Source organism: Mobula hypostoma, chromosome 12, assembly GCF_963921235.1.
Source record: "Mobula hypostoma chromosome 12, sMobHyp1.1, whole genome shotgun sequence".
Classification (NCBI taxonomy): Eukaryota; Metazoa; Chordata; class Chondrichthyes; order Myliobatiformes; family Myliobatidae; genus Mobula; species Mobula hypostoma.
Window position 1 is genome coordinate 1,513,891 of NC_086108.1, and position 12,532 is coordinate 1,526,422.

At 46.4% G+C, this 12,532-nt stretch overlaps 1 protein-coding gene across 3 annotated transcripts in view; it reads right to left on the reverse strand.

Annotated features, from left to right (window-relative positions):
- Nucleotides 1-722: 722 nt before the first annotated feature.
- The window catches only part of LOC134355100 (transcription factor RelB-like), a 71,644-nt gene continuing 59,834 nt past the window's right edge, over nucleotides 723-12,532 (reverse strand). For all 3 annotated transcript variants that reach the window (XM_063064839.1, XM_063064841.1, XM_063064840.1), the window contains 5 exons: nucleotides 12,225-12,329; nucleotides 10,243-10,458; nucleotides 7,169-7,234; nucleotides 4,920-4,979; nucleotides 723-1,152 (listed from right to left, as the gene is read on the reverse strand). In XM_063064839.1, coding sequence (XP_062920909.1) covers nucleotides 776-1,152; nucleotides 4,920-4,979; nucleotides 7,169-7,234; nucleotides 10,243-10,458; nucleotides 12,225-12,329 — 824 coding nt within the window. In that variant the 3' untranslated portion in view covers nucleotides 723-775. The remainder of the gene's footprint in view (nucleotides 1,153-4,919; nucleotides 4,980-7,168; nucleotides 7,235-10,242; nucleotides 10,459-12,224; nucleotides 12,330-12,532) is intronic.

Below are 12,532 nucleotides of genomic sequence, written 5' to 3' on the forward strand. Positions count from 1 at the left end.
ACTGTGTGTGATGGTGGGAGAGAGGAAAGGGGCTTGTTTTACCACTGTGGGCTGGTTGGTTGCTTTGCTCTGGTGGGCATTGTGGAGACGCAAGATTGGTACCAGTATGACATCCACAGTGCACTGTTAGGCTGTGTTGGTCATCCAAACGACACATTTTACTGTATGTTTCGATGTACAGTATGTGCAATAAAGAAATTTGAATCTGATCTCAGCAAAGTATTTGGGAAGAGGTGCTAGTTAAACCTCTTGGATGATGCTCCCGCCTGTCCCAGGCTGGGTATCCCTGGACGAGGGAGCCTCCGAGGACAACTGCTATGTCTTAAGTAGTTGATGTTCTGTAAATCCAGAGTAACAGACAAAAAATGCTGGAGGAACTCAGCAGGTGACTGGCCGGTCAAGAGCTTGGAATTAATTGTTTCCCTACTTCGCTTCACTGTTTCGAGTTTATGTATCTCCAGGGGTAGGGTTGGGGAGGTGGCAATGTGCAGAGTGCCAAGAAAAATAAAGGAATACAAACTCCGCAGTTACTCGTACATTCGCTGGGTCCCCTAGGCCAACAATAGACCTGATGACCACGAGATCCAGTGGCTGGAGGTAGGTTCAGACTCAGTACTAACACAAGGGGCAAGCTGGAGCAACACCTTTAGAATGGGTGCAGATAATGAGTCTCCCCCCACCCTTGCATTCCCCACCCCCCCAGCACCCTGCTCAAAAGCCAACTAAAACACCTTTTTCCCCCACCCAATAATCCATCCATCTACCGCACGCCCTCTCAGCCTTTGGTGCCTGCTTGGTCACTGGGCATCGTTATGCTGCTGGCCAGTACACTGGGCAGTGCGTCGTCATTAGCAAACTCCTCAAACCTATAGTTGTTGAAGTAGCCCACGTCCAGATCGGCCTGCACCCGGCTGTTACTGAAGGGAGGGTGATAGACCTCGTCCTCTGCGTGGTGTGCAAGCCCTGCCATTTGGCTCTGGAAATGGCTGCTCGTCCAGTCCAAGGGCTCCTCTTTCTTGCAGCCCACACCATACATCTCGTTAGGCAGCTCCATGGTCATGAGGTCAGAACAGAAGGCAGGAAATCCCTGGTTGGGGTAGTCCCACGACTTGTTTATGTGGTTCAGGTCTGCAAGCTTCTCGTCTTCCTCAGCTAGTGAAGTTAAAAAGCTAGTTAGGTATCAAGACATACATTCAGGATTTTCAAGACCAATGATGCAAGATCATAAGACATGGGAGTAGAATTAGGCCATTTGGCCCATCGAGTCTGCTCCACCTCAATCACGTCATTCAATCATGGCAGATCCTTTTGCCCCCTCCTCAGCCCCACTCCCTGGCCTTCTCCCAGTAACCTTTAATGCCATTTCCAATCAAGAACCTATCAAGCTCTGCCTTAAATACACCCAAAGACCTGGCTCCACAGCTGTGGCAAAAAATTCCACAAATTCACCACTCTGGCTAAAGAAATTTCTCCGCATCTCTGTCTTAAATGGACGCCCCTCTATCCCAAGGCTGTGCCCTCTTGTCCTAGACTCCCCCACCATGGGAAACATAGAAACATAGAAACATAGAAAATAGGTGCAGGAGTAGGCCATTCGGCCCTTCGAGCCTGCACCACCATTTATTATGATCATGGCTGATCATCCAACTCAGAACCCCGCCCCAGCCTTCCCTCCATACCCCCTGACCCCCGTAGCCACAAGGGCCATATCCAACTCCCTCTTAAACATAGCCAATGAACTGGCCTCAACAGTTTCCTGTGGCAGAGAATTCCACAGATTCACCACTCTCTGTGTGAAGAAGTTTTTCCTAATCTCGGTCCTAAAAGGCTTCCCCTCTATCCTCAAACTGTGACATCCTTTCTACTACTCTGACTAAGCCTTTCAACATTGAAAAGTTTCAATGAGATCCCCCTCATCCTTCTAAATTCCATCAAGTACAGACCCAGAGCCATCAAACATTCCTCGTATGATAACCCTTTCATTCCCAGAATCATCCTTGTGAACCTCCTCTGAACACGCGCCCCCCCCCATGCCAGCACATCTTTTCTTAGATGAGGAGCCCCAAACTGTTCATAATACTCAAGGTGAGGCCTCACCAGTGCCTTATAAAGCCTCAGTATCACATCCCAGCTCACGTATTCTAGACCTCTTGAAATGAATGCCAACATTGCAATTGTCTTTCTCACCACCGACTCAGCCTGCAAGTTAACATTTAGGGTGTTCTGCACAAGGATTCTCAAGTCCCTTTGCACTTCAGATTTTTGGATTTTTTTCCCCATTTAGAAATTAGTCTGCACATTTATTTCTACTACCAAAGTGCAAGACCATGCATTTTCCAACATTGTATTTCATTTGCCACTTTCTTGCCTAATCTCCTAATCTGCCTAAGTCCTTCTACAGCCTACTTGTTTCCTCAACACTACCTGCCCCTCCACCAATCTTCGTTTCATCTGCAAACCAGGCAACAAATCCATCATCTAAATAATTGATATATAGTATAAAAAGAAATGGTCCCAACACTGACTCCTGCAGAACATCTCTAGTTACTGGCAGCAAACCAGAAAAGATCCTTTTATTCCCACTCGCTGCCTCCTACCAATCAGCCAATGCTCTAACCATGTTAGTAACTTTCCTGTAATACCACGGGCTCTTAACTTGATAAGTGGCCTCATGTGTGGCACCTTGTCAAAGGCCTTCTGAAAATCCAAATATACAACATCCACTGCATTCCTTCATTTATCTCAATTGTAAACTCCTCAAAGAATCCCAACAGGTTTTTCAGGCAAGATTTTCCCTTAAGAAAACTATGTTGACTTTGTCCATTCTTGTCCTGTGTCACCAAGTACTCCATAACCTCATCCTTAACAATTGACTCCAACATCTTCCCAACCACTGAGGTTGCTACTGGTCTACCACTGCTAACTGGTCTATCATTTCCTTTCTGCTGCCACCTTCTTTCTTAAAGAATGGAGTGACATTTACAATTTTCCAGTCCTCTAGCACCAGGCCAGAGTCCAATGATTTTGAAAGATCATTGCTAATGTCTCCACAATCTCTATTGCTACCTCTTTCAGAACCCTAAGGTGCAGTTCATCTGGTCTGGGTGATTTACGTACCAGTTCAGGTTTTTGAACGCCTTCTCCCTTGTAATAGTAACTGCATTCACTTCTCTTCCCTCACACCCCTCAACATCCGACACACTGCTAGTGTCTTCTACGGTGAAGAATGGAGGTCACCTCCCAGCCTCTGTTGCTACTCCCACTCCCTCCTCCATCTGTCTGTCACTGCTTGCCACCTGGATCCACCCATCATCTCCCAGCTCTTGCTGCACCCCTCCACCTCACCTCTTCATACCAGCCACTACTCCTCTACTTGTGCTGTGTGGAAGGCTATGGTTCAGGTGAACGATGATGAGACTAAACAGGTTAATTGTTCAGCATGGAATAGATGGGCCGAAGGGCCTTTTGCTGTGACATCGTGTTCTATGACACTACCCTTCATTCTAGACGACCGAGAATGCCAACTGTCCATTTCTCTCCACAGATGCTGCTGAGTTCCTCCAAAGATTTTGTGCATCACTAATACCCTACTTTATCCTGTCTGTATTTCAATCATCTGTGCACCTCAATTATTAATCCTTTGCTTAACTGACCCTGGCCTAGTCAAAATGGAATCTATCAGGAACCAGGACAGTAATCATTAATACCTTCGCCCAAGCCAATAACTTGGACTTAAGATACTAACTGCAATGTCAGCCAATAAGCTGTATGGAGGGGTGGGATGTAGGTGATGCTGACTGCACTGTCAGCCAGTGAGCTGATGGCTGGAGTGGGACCTGAGATACAGATGGCACTGTCAACCAGTAAGGTGAAGGCATGGGTTGGACTTGAGATACTGACTGCAATTTTAGCCAGTGAGATGGAGACATGGGTCAGACCAACACAAACTGACAACACTGTCAGCCGGTGAGATGGAGGAATCACAGAAGATTTACAATGGGATATTGATAGGATGAGGAGCTGGGCTGAGAAGGGGCAAATGGATTTCAATCTGGAGAAGTGTAACGTGATACACTTTGGAAGCTCTTGTAATAAGGAGGTCAGAACAGTACGGCTTAAGGGAAACATTCTGATGTTGACAGGTAACGCAGATCCAGGAGGAAGAGGAACATTCATTATTGGACAGCGTTTTTTTAAAAAAAAACAAGATTTGCTTTTCTCTTTGGAAGTAATGTTGTAGTTCTATAAAACTCTAGTTCGACCTCACTTGGAGTATTGTGTTCAGTTCTGGTCGCCTCATTAGAGGAAGAACGTGGAAGTTTTAGAGAGGTTGCAGTGGAGATTCACCAGGAAGCTGCCTGGATCAGACAGCGTGTCTTATGAGGGTAGGTTGAGCGAGCTAGGCTCTTTCTCTTTGGAGTGAAGAAGGATGAGATGTGGCTTGATAGAGGTGTACAAGATGATAAGAGGCAAAGATCGAGTGGATGGCCAGAGACGTTTTCCTAGGACTATCCAAGTGGGCATAATTTTAAGGTGATTGGAGGAAAATACAGGTTAGGTGGAGGAAATGTCAGAGCCAAGTTCTTTATACAGGAGTGGTGGGTGTGTGGAACACCCTGCTAGGGGTGGTGGTAAAAGCAAATGCACTAGGGACATTTAAGAACCTTAGATAGGCACATGGATGATAGAAAACTTGGGGTAAATGTGGGAGGGAAGAGTTAGGTTGATCTCAGAGTAGGGTAAAAGAGTGGGACAACGTTGGCTGAAGGGCCTGTAATATGTTGTAATGTAATGTTTTATATTCTAAGTGCCTCCACACCACATTAACTGCCTGAAGAATCACGATCACTTCCTGAATTTTTTCCAACTTTAACCCCATAAACACTGTCACCCGCAGCATCACTGAATTCAGAAATTACCTCGATACTTTACAGAATTTTTCGGTCCCGTCGTTGCATCTGCCAAAGCCGCATTAGCACCTGTCCAAAAAAAGTCCAGAAGGAAGATCAGGGTTTACTTTTCAGGTGATTTCTCTGCCATCCCTCAGTAGACATCTTTCACCCCTACATCTTCAACCCAATGTTCATTGCATCTCCAACTCCTATGTCAACAAGTTTTTTTCCCCAAGCTTCCCATTTGGTGGGGGATTACGGGTCGGAGCGGATCTGGCACTTGGCCTGTTATTAGCAAAGGCCACAGCTCTTCTCTTCTCTGGACCCACAGTTGCTGGAGTTTCAAAGCACGTTGGGGTGGTGTGGGTGGGGGAATCTCATTGAAATCTAGCGAGTATTGAAAGGCCTAGATAGAGTGGATATGGAGGGCATGTTCCCAGTGGTGGGGGAGTCTAGCAACAGGAGGCACAGCCTCAGAATACAACAATACCCCTTTAGAAAAGAGATCATGAGGAACTTCTTTATCCAGAGGTGGTGAATCCGCAGAATCCATTGTTACAGATGACCATGAAACCGTTATTGAGTGTATTTAAAGCAGAGGTTGATAGATTCTTGATTAGTCGGGGCGTCAAAGGTTACAGGGAAAAAGGTGGGAGAATGGGGTTGAGAGGGATAACAACTCAGCCAGGATGAAATGGCAGAGCAGACTCGAAGGGCCAAATGGCCTAATTCTGCTCCTCCTCCTCAGCACCATGTTCCTGCACGAATCTCATATCCCTCAATTCTCTTCACTCTGTCTTGAACATGTTGTCAGACTGGGATGTAGAATTGTTCTTTTTCTTTCAGTTTATTCTTTCAATTTTCCAGTAATTATGGTACAGTTGTTTCAGTATTGTTCTAGAAACCTCTTAGGAGCAGGTGTCGTGCTACTTGAATCTGGCTATTTTATAGGAGGGAGGGAGGAAAGCAACTTGATTTAAAGTTGTGTTTGCTTGTATTGTTCTGCTGAACATTGTGGACAGGCTATGTTGACTCTTGCAGCTGCCCCCAGCACTTCCTTAGGCTGTGTTGGTTGCTGGGGGGTTCGGCTTATATGCTGGCCACATACCGCTTCCACTGTGTCTGTCATCGGCTGGCCCATTTAAACATTTTGGTTGTTCTTTCCCATTGGCTGGCTTGTATGCCACGGCACCAGTGCCCAATTCTGGGCACATGGGGGGTATGATAGCGTGCGTGGGAGGCTCGTTCTCTTTCCTGCTTCAGGCTGGAGTCGTGACCAGTGCTAAAGGACCATTGCAGACGTAGGTGCCCCTCCAACCCAGTGCTTGTTTAGTAAAATTTTCATTCATAGCATGCTTAGTTCTTCAATCTTATAAATTGGGGAGATTTAACGGAGTACACATTAAGTTAAAAGGTAACTAAATGTGGTTTAGGCTGGTTTAGACAAAATCCTGTTTCGCTAGATGCCCGGTTTTGTGTTTAACTATTTTGTTTATTTAGATTAGATTAGATTAGATTCAACTTTATTGTCATTGTGCCGAGTACAGATACAAAGCCAATGAAATACATTTAGCATCTAACCAGAAATGCAAAGAATAGTATTATTTACAAAATAACTGTGAATAAAAAGTAAGTGCTACAGCACACAAATATAAAAGTACTGAGACAGTACAATATGGCTGCAATACTGCTTAGCGCTGTGATGTGAGGTTCAGCAGGGTCACAGCCTCAGGGAAGAAGCTCTTCCTGTGCCTGCTGGTGTGGGAACGGAGGCTCCTGTAGCACCTACCGGATGGGAGGAGAGTAAAAAGTCCATGGTTAGGGTGAGATGCATCCTTGATAATGCTTTTCACCCGCCCAGGCAGCGTTTACCGTAGATGTTCTCAATGGTGAGCAATTGGGTGCTGATAATCCGCTGGGCAGTTTTCACCACACGCTGGAGTGCTTTGTGGTCCGATACCGGACAATTGTCATACCACACTGAGAGGCAGTTGGTGTGTATGCTCTCAATGGTACAGCGGCAAAAGTCCGTCAGTATCCTAGGACAGAGGTGAGCTTTCTTCATGCTCCGCAGGAAATAAAATTAGTTATAAAATTATATTATTTATAAAATTATTTATAATATTAATGAGTCCATTCACAATCCATGTCGTCTGACTCACTCTGTGGGTCTTGAACCTGTCCTACGTTCCAGTTGTTAACACAAACAATGTATTTGACCATACGCTCTGGCGTACCCGGAGAAATGTACAAATCAGAATCGTGACCAAAGTTACCTATGAAAGTGCTGATCGGCGGGAACTTGACCTTCCTTTTCCACTTGGATTGAATGCCATAGTAATCTGTCATGGGCAAACAAAAGTCATCAGGGATCAGCTGAGAGTACACACACACACACACACACACACACACACACCAATCCCAAGCAGCGTTGACCATGTCTCCACCTTCCAAAATGTACACCATCCCAACCCAGAAATACCTCTATCATCTTAACAGTCCAAATCCTGCAAGTCTACTGCAGAGTCTGTGCTGCCTCCTGTGCATCCTGCTTCCGAAGACTGTGAACTGAACACCTTCTAACCAGTCAAAAATAGCCTTGTGGGTGAACAGAAACTATTATTTTACTGAGACAAAGCATGGAATAGGGCCCTCTGGCCCTTTAAGCCACAGCGTCCAGCGATCCCTCCCAATTTAACCTCAGCCGAATCACGGGACAACTTACAATGACCAGGTAACCTACAGATCTTTGGACTGTGGGAGGAAACCAGGGTGCCCGGGGAAACCCACGCAGTGACATGGAGGACGTGCAAACTCCATGAAGGCAACACCAGGAATTGAACCCAGGTCGCTGGTACTTAAATGTGACAAGGATATTCACCCACGGAAGGCATTGCAACCTTTAAACTTGTTCTCATTGCTTAAAGAACTGTTGACAATGGATCAAACAGACCCTGTTTATTGGTGCAAGTCTCTAAGAGACGTGCGTAGCCAGACGGCAGGGCAGAGGCACTGGGCAGAAGCATCACTTTTATGATCCCATCTGCCTGCGATTGGCTCACATCCCTCTTAATATTTCCTATCCATGTCACTAACATACCCGTTCCAACCACCTCCTCTGGTAGCTTATTTCATGTTTCATTAGTTGTACTGTGGGTGGAAAAGTTGCTTCTTGGGTTCCTATTAAATTCTTCCATTCTTACCTGAAGCATTCGCCCCTCTCGTTCCTGATTCCATGCTTGAGGGAGAAAAACTCTATGCCCCCTCCCAACACGAGGGGGAATCTCATTGAGATCTATCAAATGCCGAAAGGCCTCGATAGAGTGGATGTGGAGAGGATGCTTCCTATAGTGGGAGACTCCAAGCCCAGAGGACCCAGCCTCAGAACAGAGAGACGTCCTTTTAGAACGGAGAGCAGGAGGAATTTCTTTAGCCAGGGAATGGCAAATCTGTGGAATTCGTTGCCACAGGTAGCTATGGAGTCTTTAACTGGTTGACAGATTCTTGATCAGTCAGGGCATGAAGGGATACAGGGAGAAGACAGGAGACTGGGGCTGAAAGGAAAATGGATCAGCCATGATGAAATGCTGGAGCAAACTCAATGGGCCAAATGGCCCAATTCTGCTCCTACATCTTATGATCTGACAAGTGTCTCATGTCCGAATAAAAGAAGTCCCAACTTGCCCAAACTCTCTCAGTCCCTGGAGCCCAGCAACATCTTTGGAAATCTCTTCACAGTTTAATGGCACCTTTCCTGCAGCAGGGTGACCAAAACGCAACAGAAGAGATTCTGCAGATGCTGGAAACTTTGAGGGATGTGCACAAAATGCTAGAGGAATTCAGCAAGTCAGGCGGCATCTATGGAGGGGAATAAACAGTCATCATTTCAAGCCAAGACCCCTCCCCATTCCTCTCCAGAGATGCTGCATGACTTGCCGCGTTCCTCCAGCACTTTGTGCCTGATGCCGAAAACTGAACACAGCATTCCAAATGTGGTTTTACTGTCTACAACTGCAACATCACATCCCAACTTCCATGCCCCAAAGGCCTGACTGATGAAGGGTAGCGGGTCAGCTACCTTCAACACCACCCTGTCTACCTGGAATGCCACTTTCCATAAACTTGTGCTGTTTGGTCTTTCTGTTGTACAACACACTCCAGGGTCCTACCATCCACTAAAGCAGTCGACATAATCAAAGACTCCACACACCCTGAACACTCTCTCCGCTCCCCTCTCCCATCAGGCAGAAGACACAGAACCCTAAAAGCATGTACTCAAGGACAGCTCCCAACCCATTGGTACAAAGAGTTCCCTAGTCACAGAGCCATAGAAAAGTACAGCACCGTTTAAACTGCTTACTCCCATCGATCTGCCCTTCATACCCCTACCCAAACTACTCTGAAATGTTGAAATCAAGCTTGCATAGACCACTTCTGCTGACAGCTCGTTCCACACTCTCACAACTCTTCAAGTGAAGTTTCCCTCATATTCCCATTAAACCTTTCACCCTTAACCTATGACCTCTGGTTCTAGTTCCAGCTAACCCTCAGTGGAAAAAGTTTGTTTGCATTTACCCAATCTATACCCCTCAATTTCATATACTTCTATCAAATCTCCCCTCAATCTTCTACGTTCTAGAGAATAAAGTTCTAACCCATTCAATCTTTCCTTGTAACTCAGGTCCTCCAGTCCAAGTAACATCCTTGTAAATCTTCTCTGTACTCTTTCAACCGTATTTACATCTTTCCTGCAGGTAGGTGACCAGAACTGTACACAATACTCCAAATTAGGCCTCACCATCGTCTTATACAACTTCAACATAACATCCCATCTCCTGTACCCAGTACCTTTATTTATGAAGGCCAATGTGCCAAAAGCTTTTATTTTACAACCCTATCTACTTGTGATGCCACTTTCAACGTATTATGGATCTGTATTCCCAGATCCCTCCGTTCTACCGCACACCTCAGTGTCCTACAGTTCATCCCAGTATAATGAGATGGGTTCAACCTCGTTAGGATCTTGCACTTATCGTTTACCTATTCTGCACTGTCTCTGGAGCTGGTACGCTTTAGTATTTGTTTGACCTTGTTCTACCTCAATGCACTGTGTAATGATTCGATCTGTATCAACAGTATACAAGACAAGCTTTCACTCTATCTTGGTACACGTGACAATAATAAACCAATTCCATATGCACTTCCAACTTTTCCGGATTTTGTCTTCCCTTCAGGATGGCAACACCAACCAAAAATAGCAAGCACCAACCCTTATGAAACCATCCGGTGACTGTCACAACAGCCGCAAGAGCTGCTGCATTTAAACCCCAGGGCTATTCATGGACCTTACCGATTTCCTTGGGGATGTAGCGGAACTCGAACGGATCGCTGTATTCCCTGTCAGATGGGCGGAAGAGACGGAGGCTCACGCTAACGGGCTGCTGAATGTCAATGTCGCAGTAAGGCGGGGTTTTGAAGACTATGGCTATTTGCCGGTGAACATCAGTTTGGGAAAAGACGCCCCTTGCTTCCCAGTTGTTTGCGGAGAAGATGACCGCAATGTCTTCTATGGAAGGAGCAGAGATTTTCTATAATACATTGGAGCAGAATTAGGCCATTCAACCCATCAAGTCTGCTCTGCCATTTCATGACTGACTTATTATCCCTCTCAACCCCATTCCCCTGCCTTCTCCCCGTAACCACTGACACCATTACTAATGACTTGTCATGTTAAAGAGACACAGGAGTAGTGTGTCTGGTTTTGCTCTGCAAGGAACCAGCATGAAAGGTCTTGATAGAGTGGATGTTTCCTATAATGGGCAAGTCCAGAACCCAAGAGCACAGCCTCAGAAGACAAGGAGATCCCTTCAGAACAGGTGAGGAGAAATTTCTTTAGCCAGAGGGTGGTAAATCTGTGGAATTCATTCCACAGCTGGCAGTGGAGGCAGAGTCATTGGGTGTATTTAAAGAGGTGGTTAATAGGATTTTGATTAGTACGGCAGGGTCAAGAGATTCAATTGTTGTTCAGAGCAAATATCAGAATGAGGAAGAAATGTGACCCAAGTGACTTTGACTGTGGAATGGCTAGATGACCATGCCAGCTGGGGTGGTTTGAGGATCTCATAAACTGCTGATCTCCTGGGGTTTTCATGCACAACAGCCTCCAGAGTTTACAAAGAATGGTGTGAAAAACAAGAAAAAACACCCAGTGAACAGCAGTTCTGTGGATGAAAACATCCTGTCAATGGGTTTTATGTTCTCAGTGTTGGCCATAGAGGAATTAAAATATGGAAGAAAACATCGAAGTTGAATGAGGAAATATATTGAATATTCAACAGCCTTGTTAATGAGAGAGGTCAGAGGAGAATGGCCAGACTGGTTCAAGCTGACAGGAAGGTGACAGTAACTCAGATACAACAGTGGTGTGCAGAAGAGCATTTCTGAACACACGATATGTCAAATTTCGAAGTGGATGGGCTCCAGCAGCACGCTACTAAAATGGCCGCCGAATGCCTGGAGCTCTGCGCTGTGAGTTTCTCACTGTACCTGTGCATATGCAAATAAACATGACTTTGACATTGAAGAGAGAAATAAAGCACACAGAAACAGGACATTAACACAAAAAGACACAAATCAGTTTAGAAGATGATGTTGTTTAGGCCTCCATCGGCCAGGATTGACCATGGACGTTGCATCCCAGCTGACTAGATACACAAGCCAGGGTGGTACAATATGGTGAGCAAGCTGTTGCCCGTGCAGCAAACTCCCACTCTCCACACATCTGATGAACCCAAAGGGTCGGCAGAGACCGGTACAGTTTGGCACCAGGTGTTGCCGGTGTTGAACTCAATGTGGGACTGCCTCAGGGACTCCAGCACCAGATTTCCTCCTTGGGATTTATTCCTGAAGCCTTTCCTCATGAGTGGGTATAGCAGGGGTTTGAGATCAGAGATTCTCTTCTCCTAGCTGAGCCGCCAAACACGGCTAACGAGCCCCATCTGCCTGGAGTGACTAGTTTTAAGGTGCCAGTAACCCACCTTTGCCCCTTCTCCTGTCAGCAGAAACGGGTCTGTAAGGCCAGGTAGCTAAGCCACACAGCTAATGACTCCACGTCATAACCCCGAGTAGACAATCCCTTCCCACTCATTTCAGCTTTTTAATCGAGGCTACACGCAGGACGGTGGCACCAAGGATGACATTCAGTGCAGGCCCAGATCTGCTGGTGGTATTCTGGTGCTGAGGTAAACGTAGACTTGTGCAGTTTGGAGATGGCTTCAAGGGGTGTACCTACAGCAGTAATTGGGACACCAGGACAGGAATAACGGGACGTACCTTTCTGCACCTTGTCGCAGAGAAGGAAGAGCTCTTCTCCTCCCGAGCACACCCCGCTGTCTTTGTTCAGGCGACAGATTCGCAGTTCAGATGTGTTGGTGGCTTCTGTAACAAGAGCAGGCGAGGCGATGAGATGAGACGAGACGGGCACATTCAGCCAACCCCCTACCCACCGAAAATCTGAGTGCGCAAACAAGCAACGGTCATTGCTTGGTGGGGGTGGAGGGGTGCACGAGTGCAGAGAGAGGGAGGGAGTGATAGAGCTTAGAGGGTGTGAGGGTGGGGAGGGAGAGAGAGGGGAGTTGTGT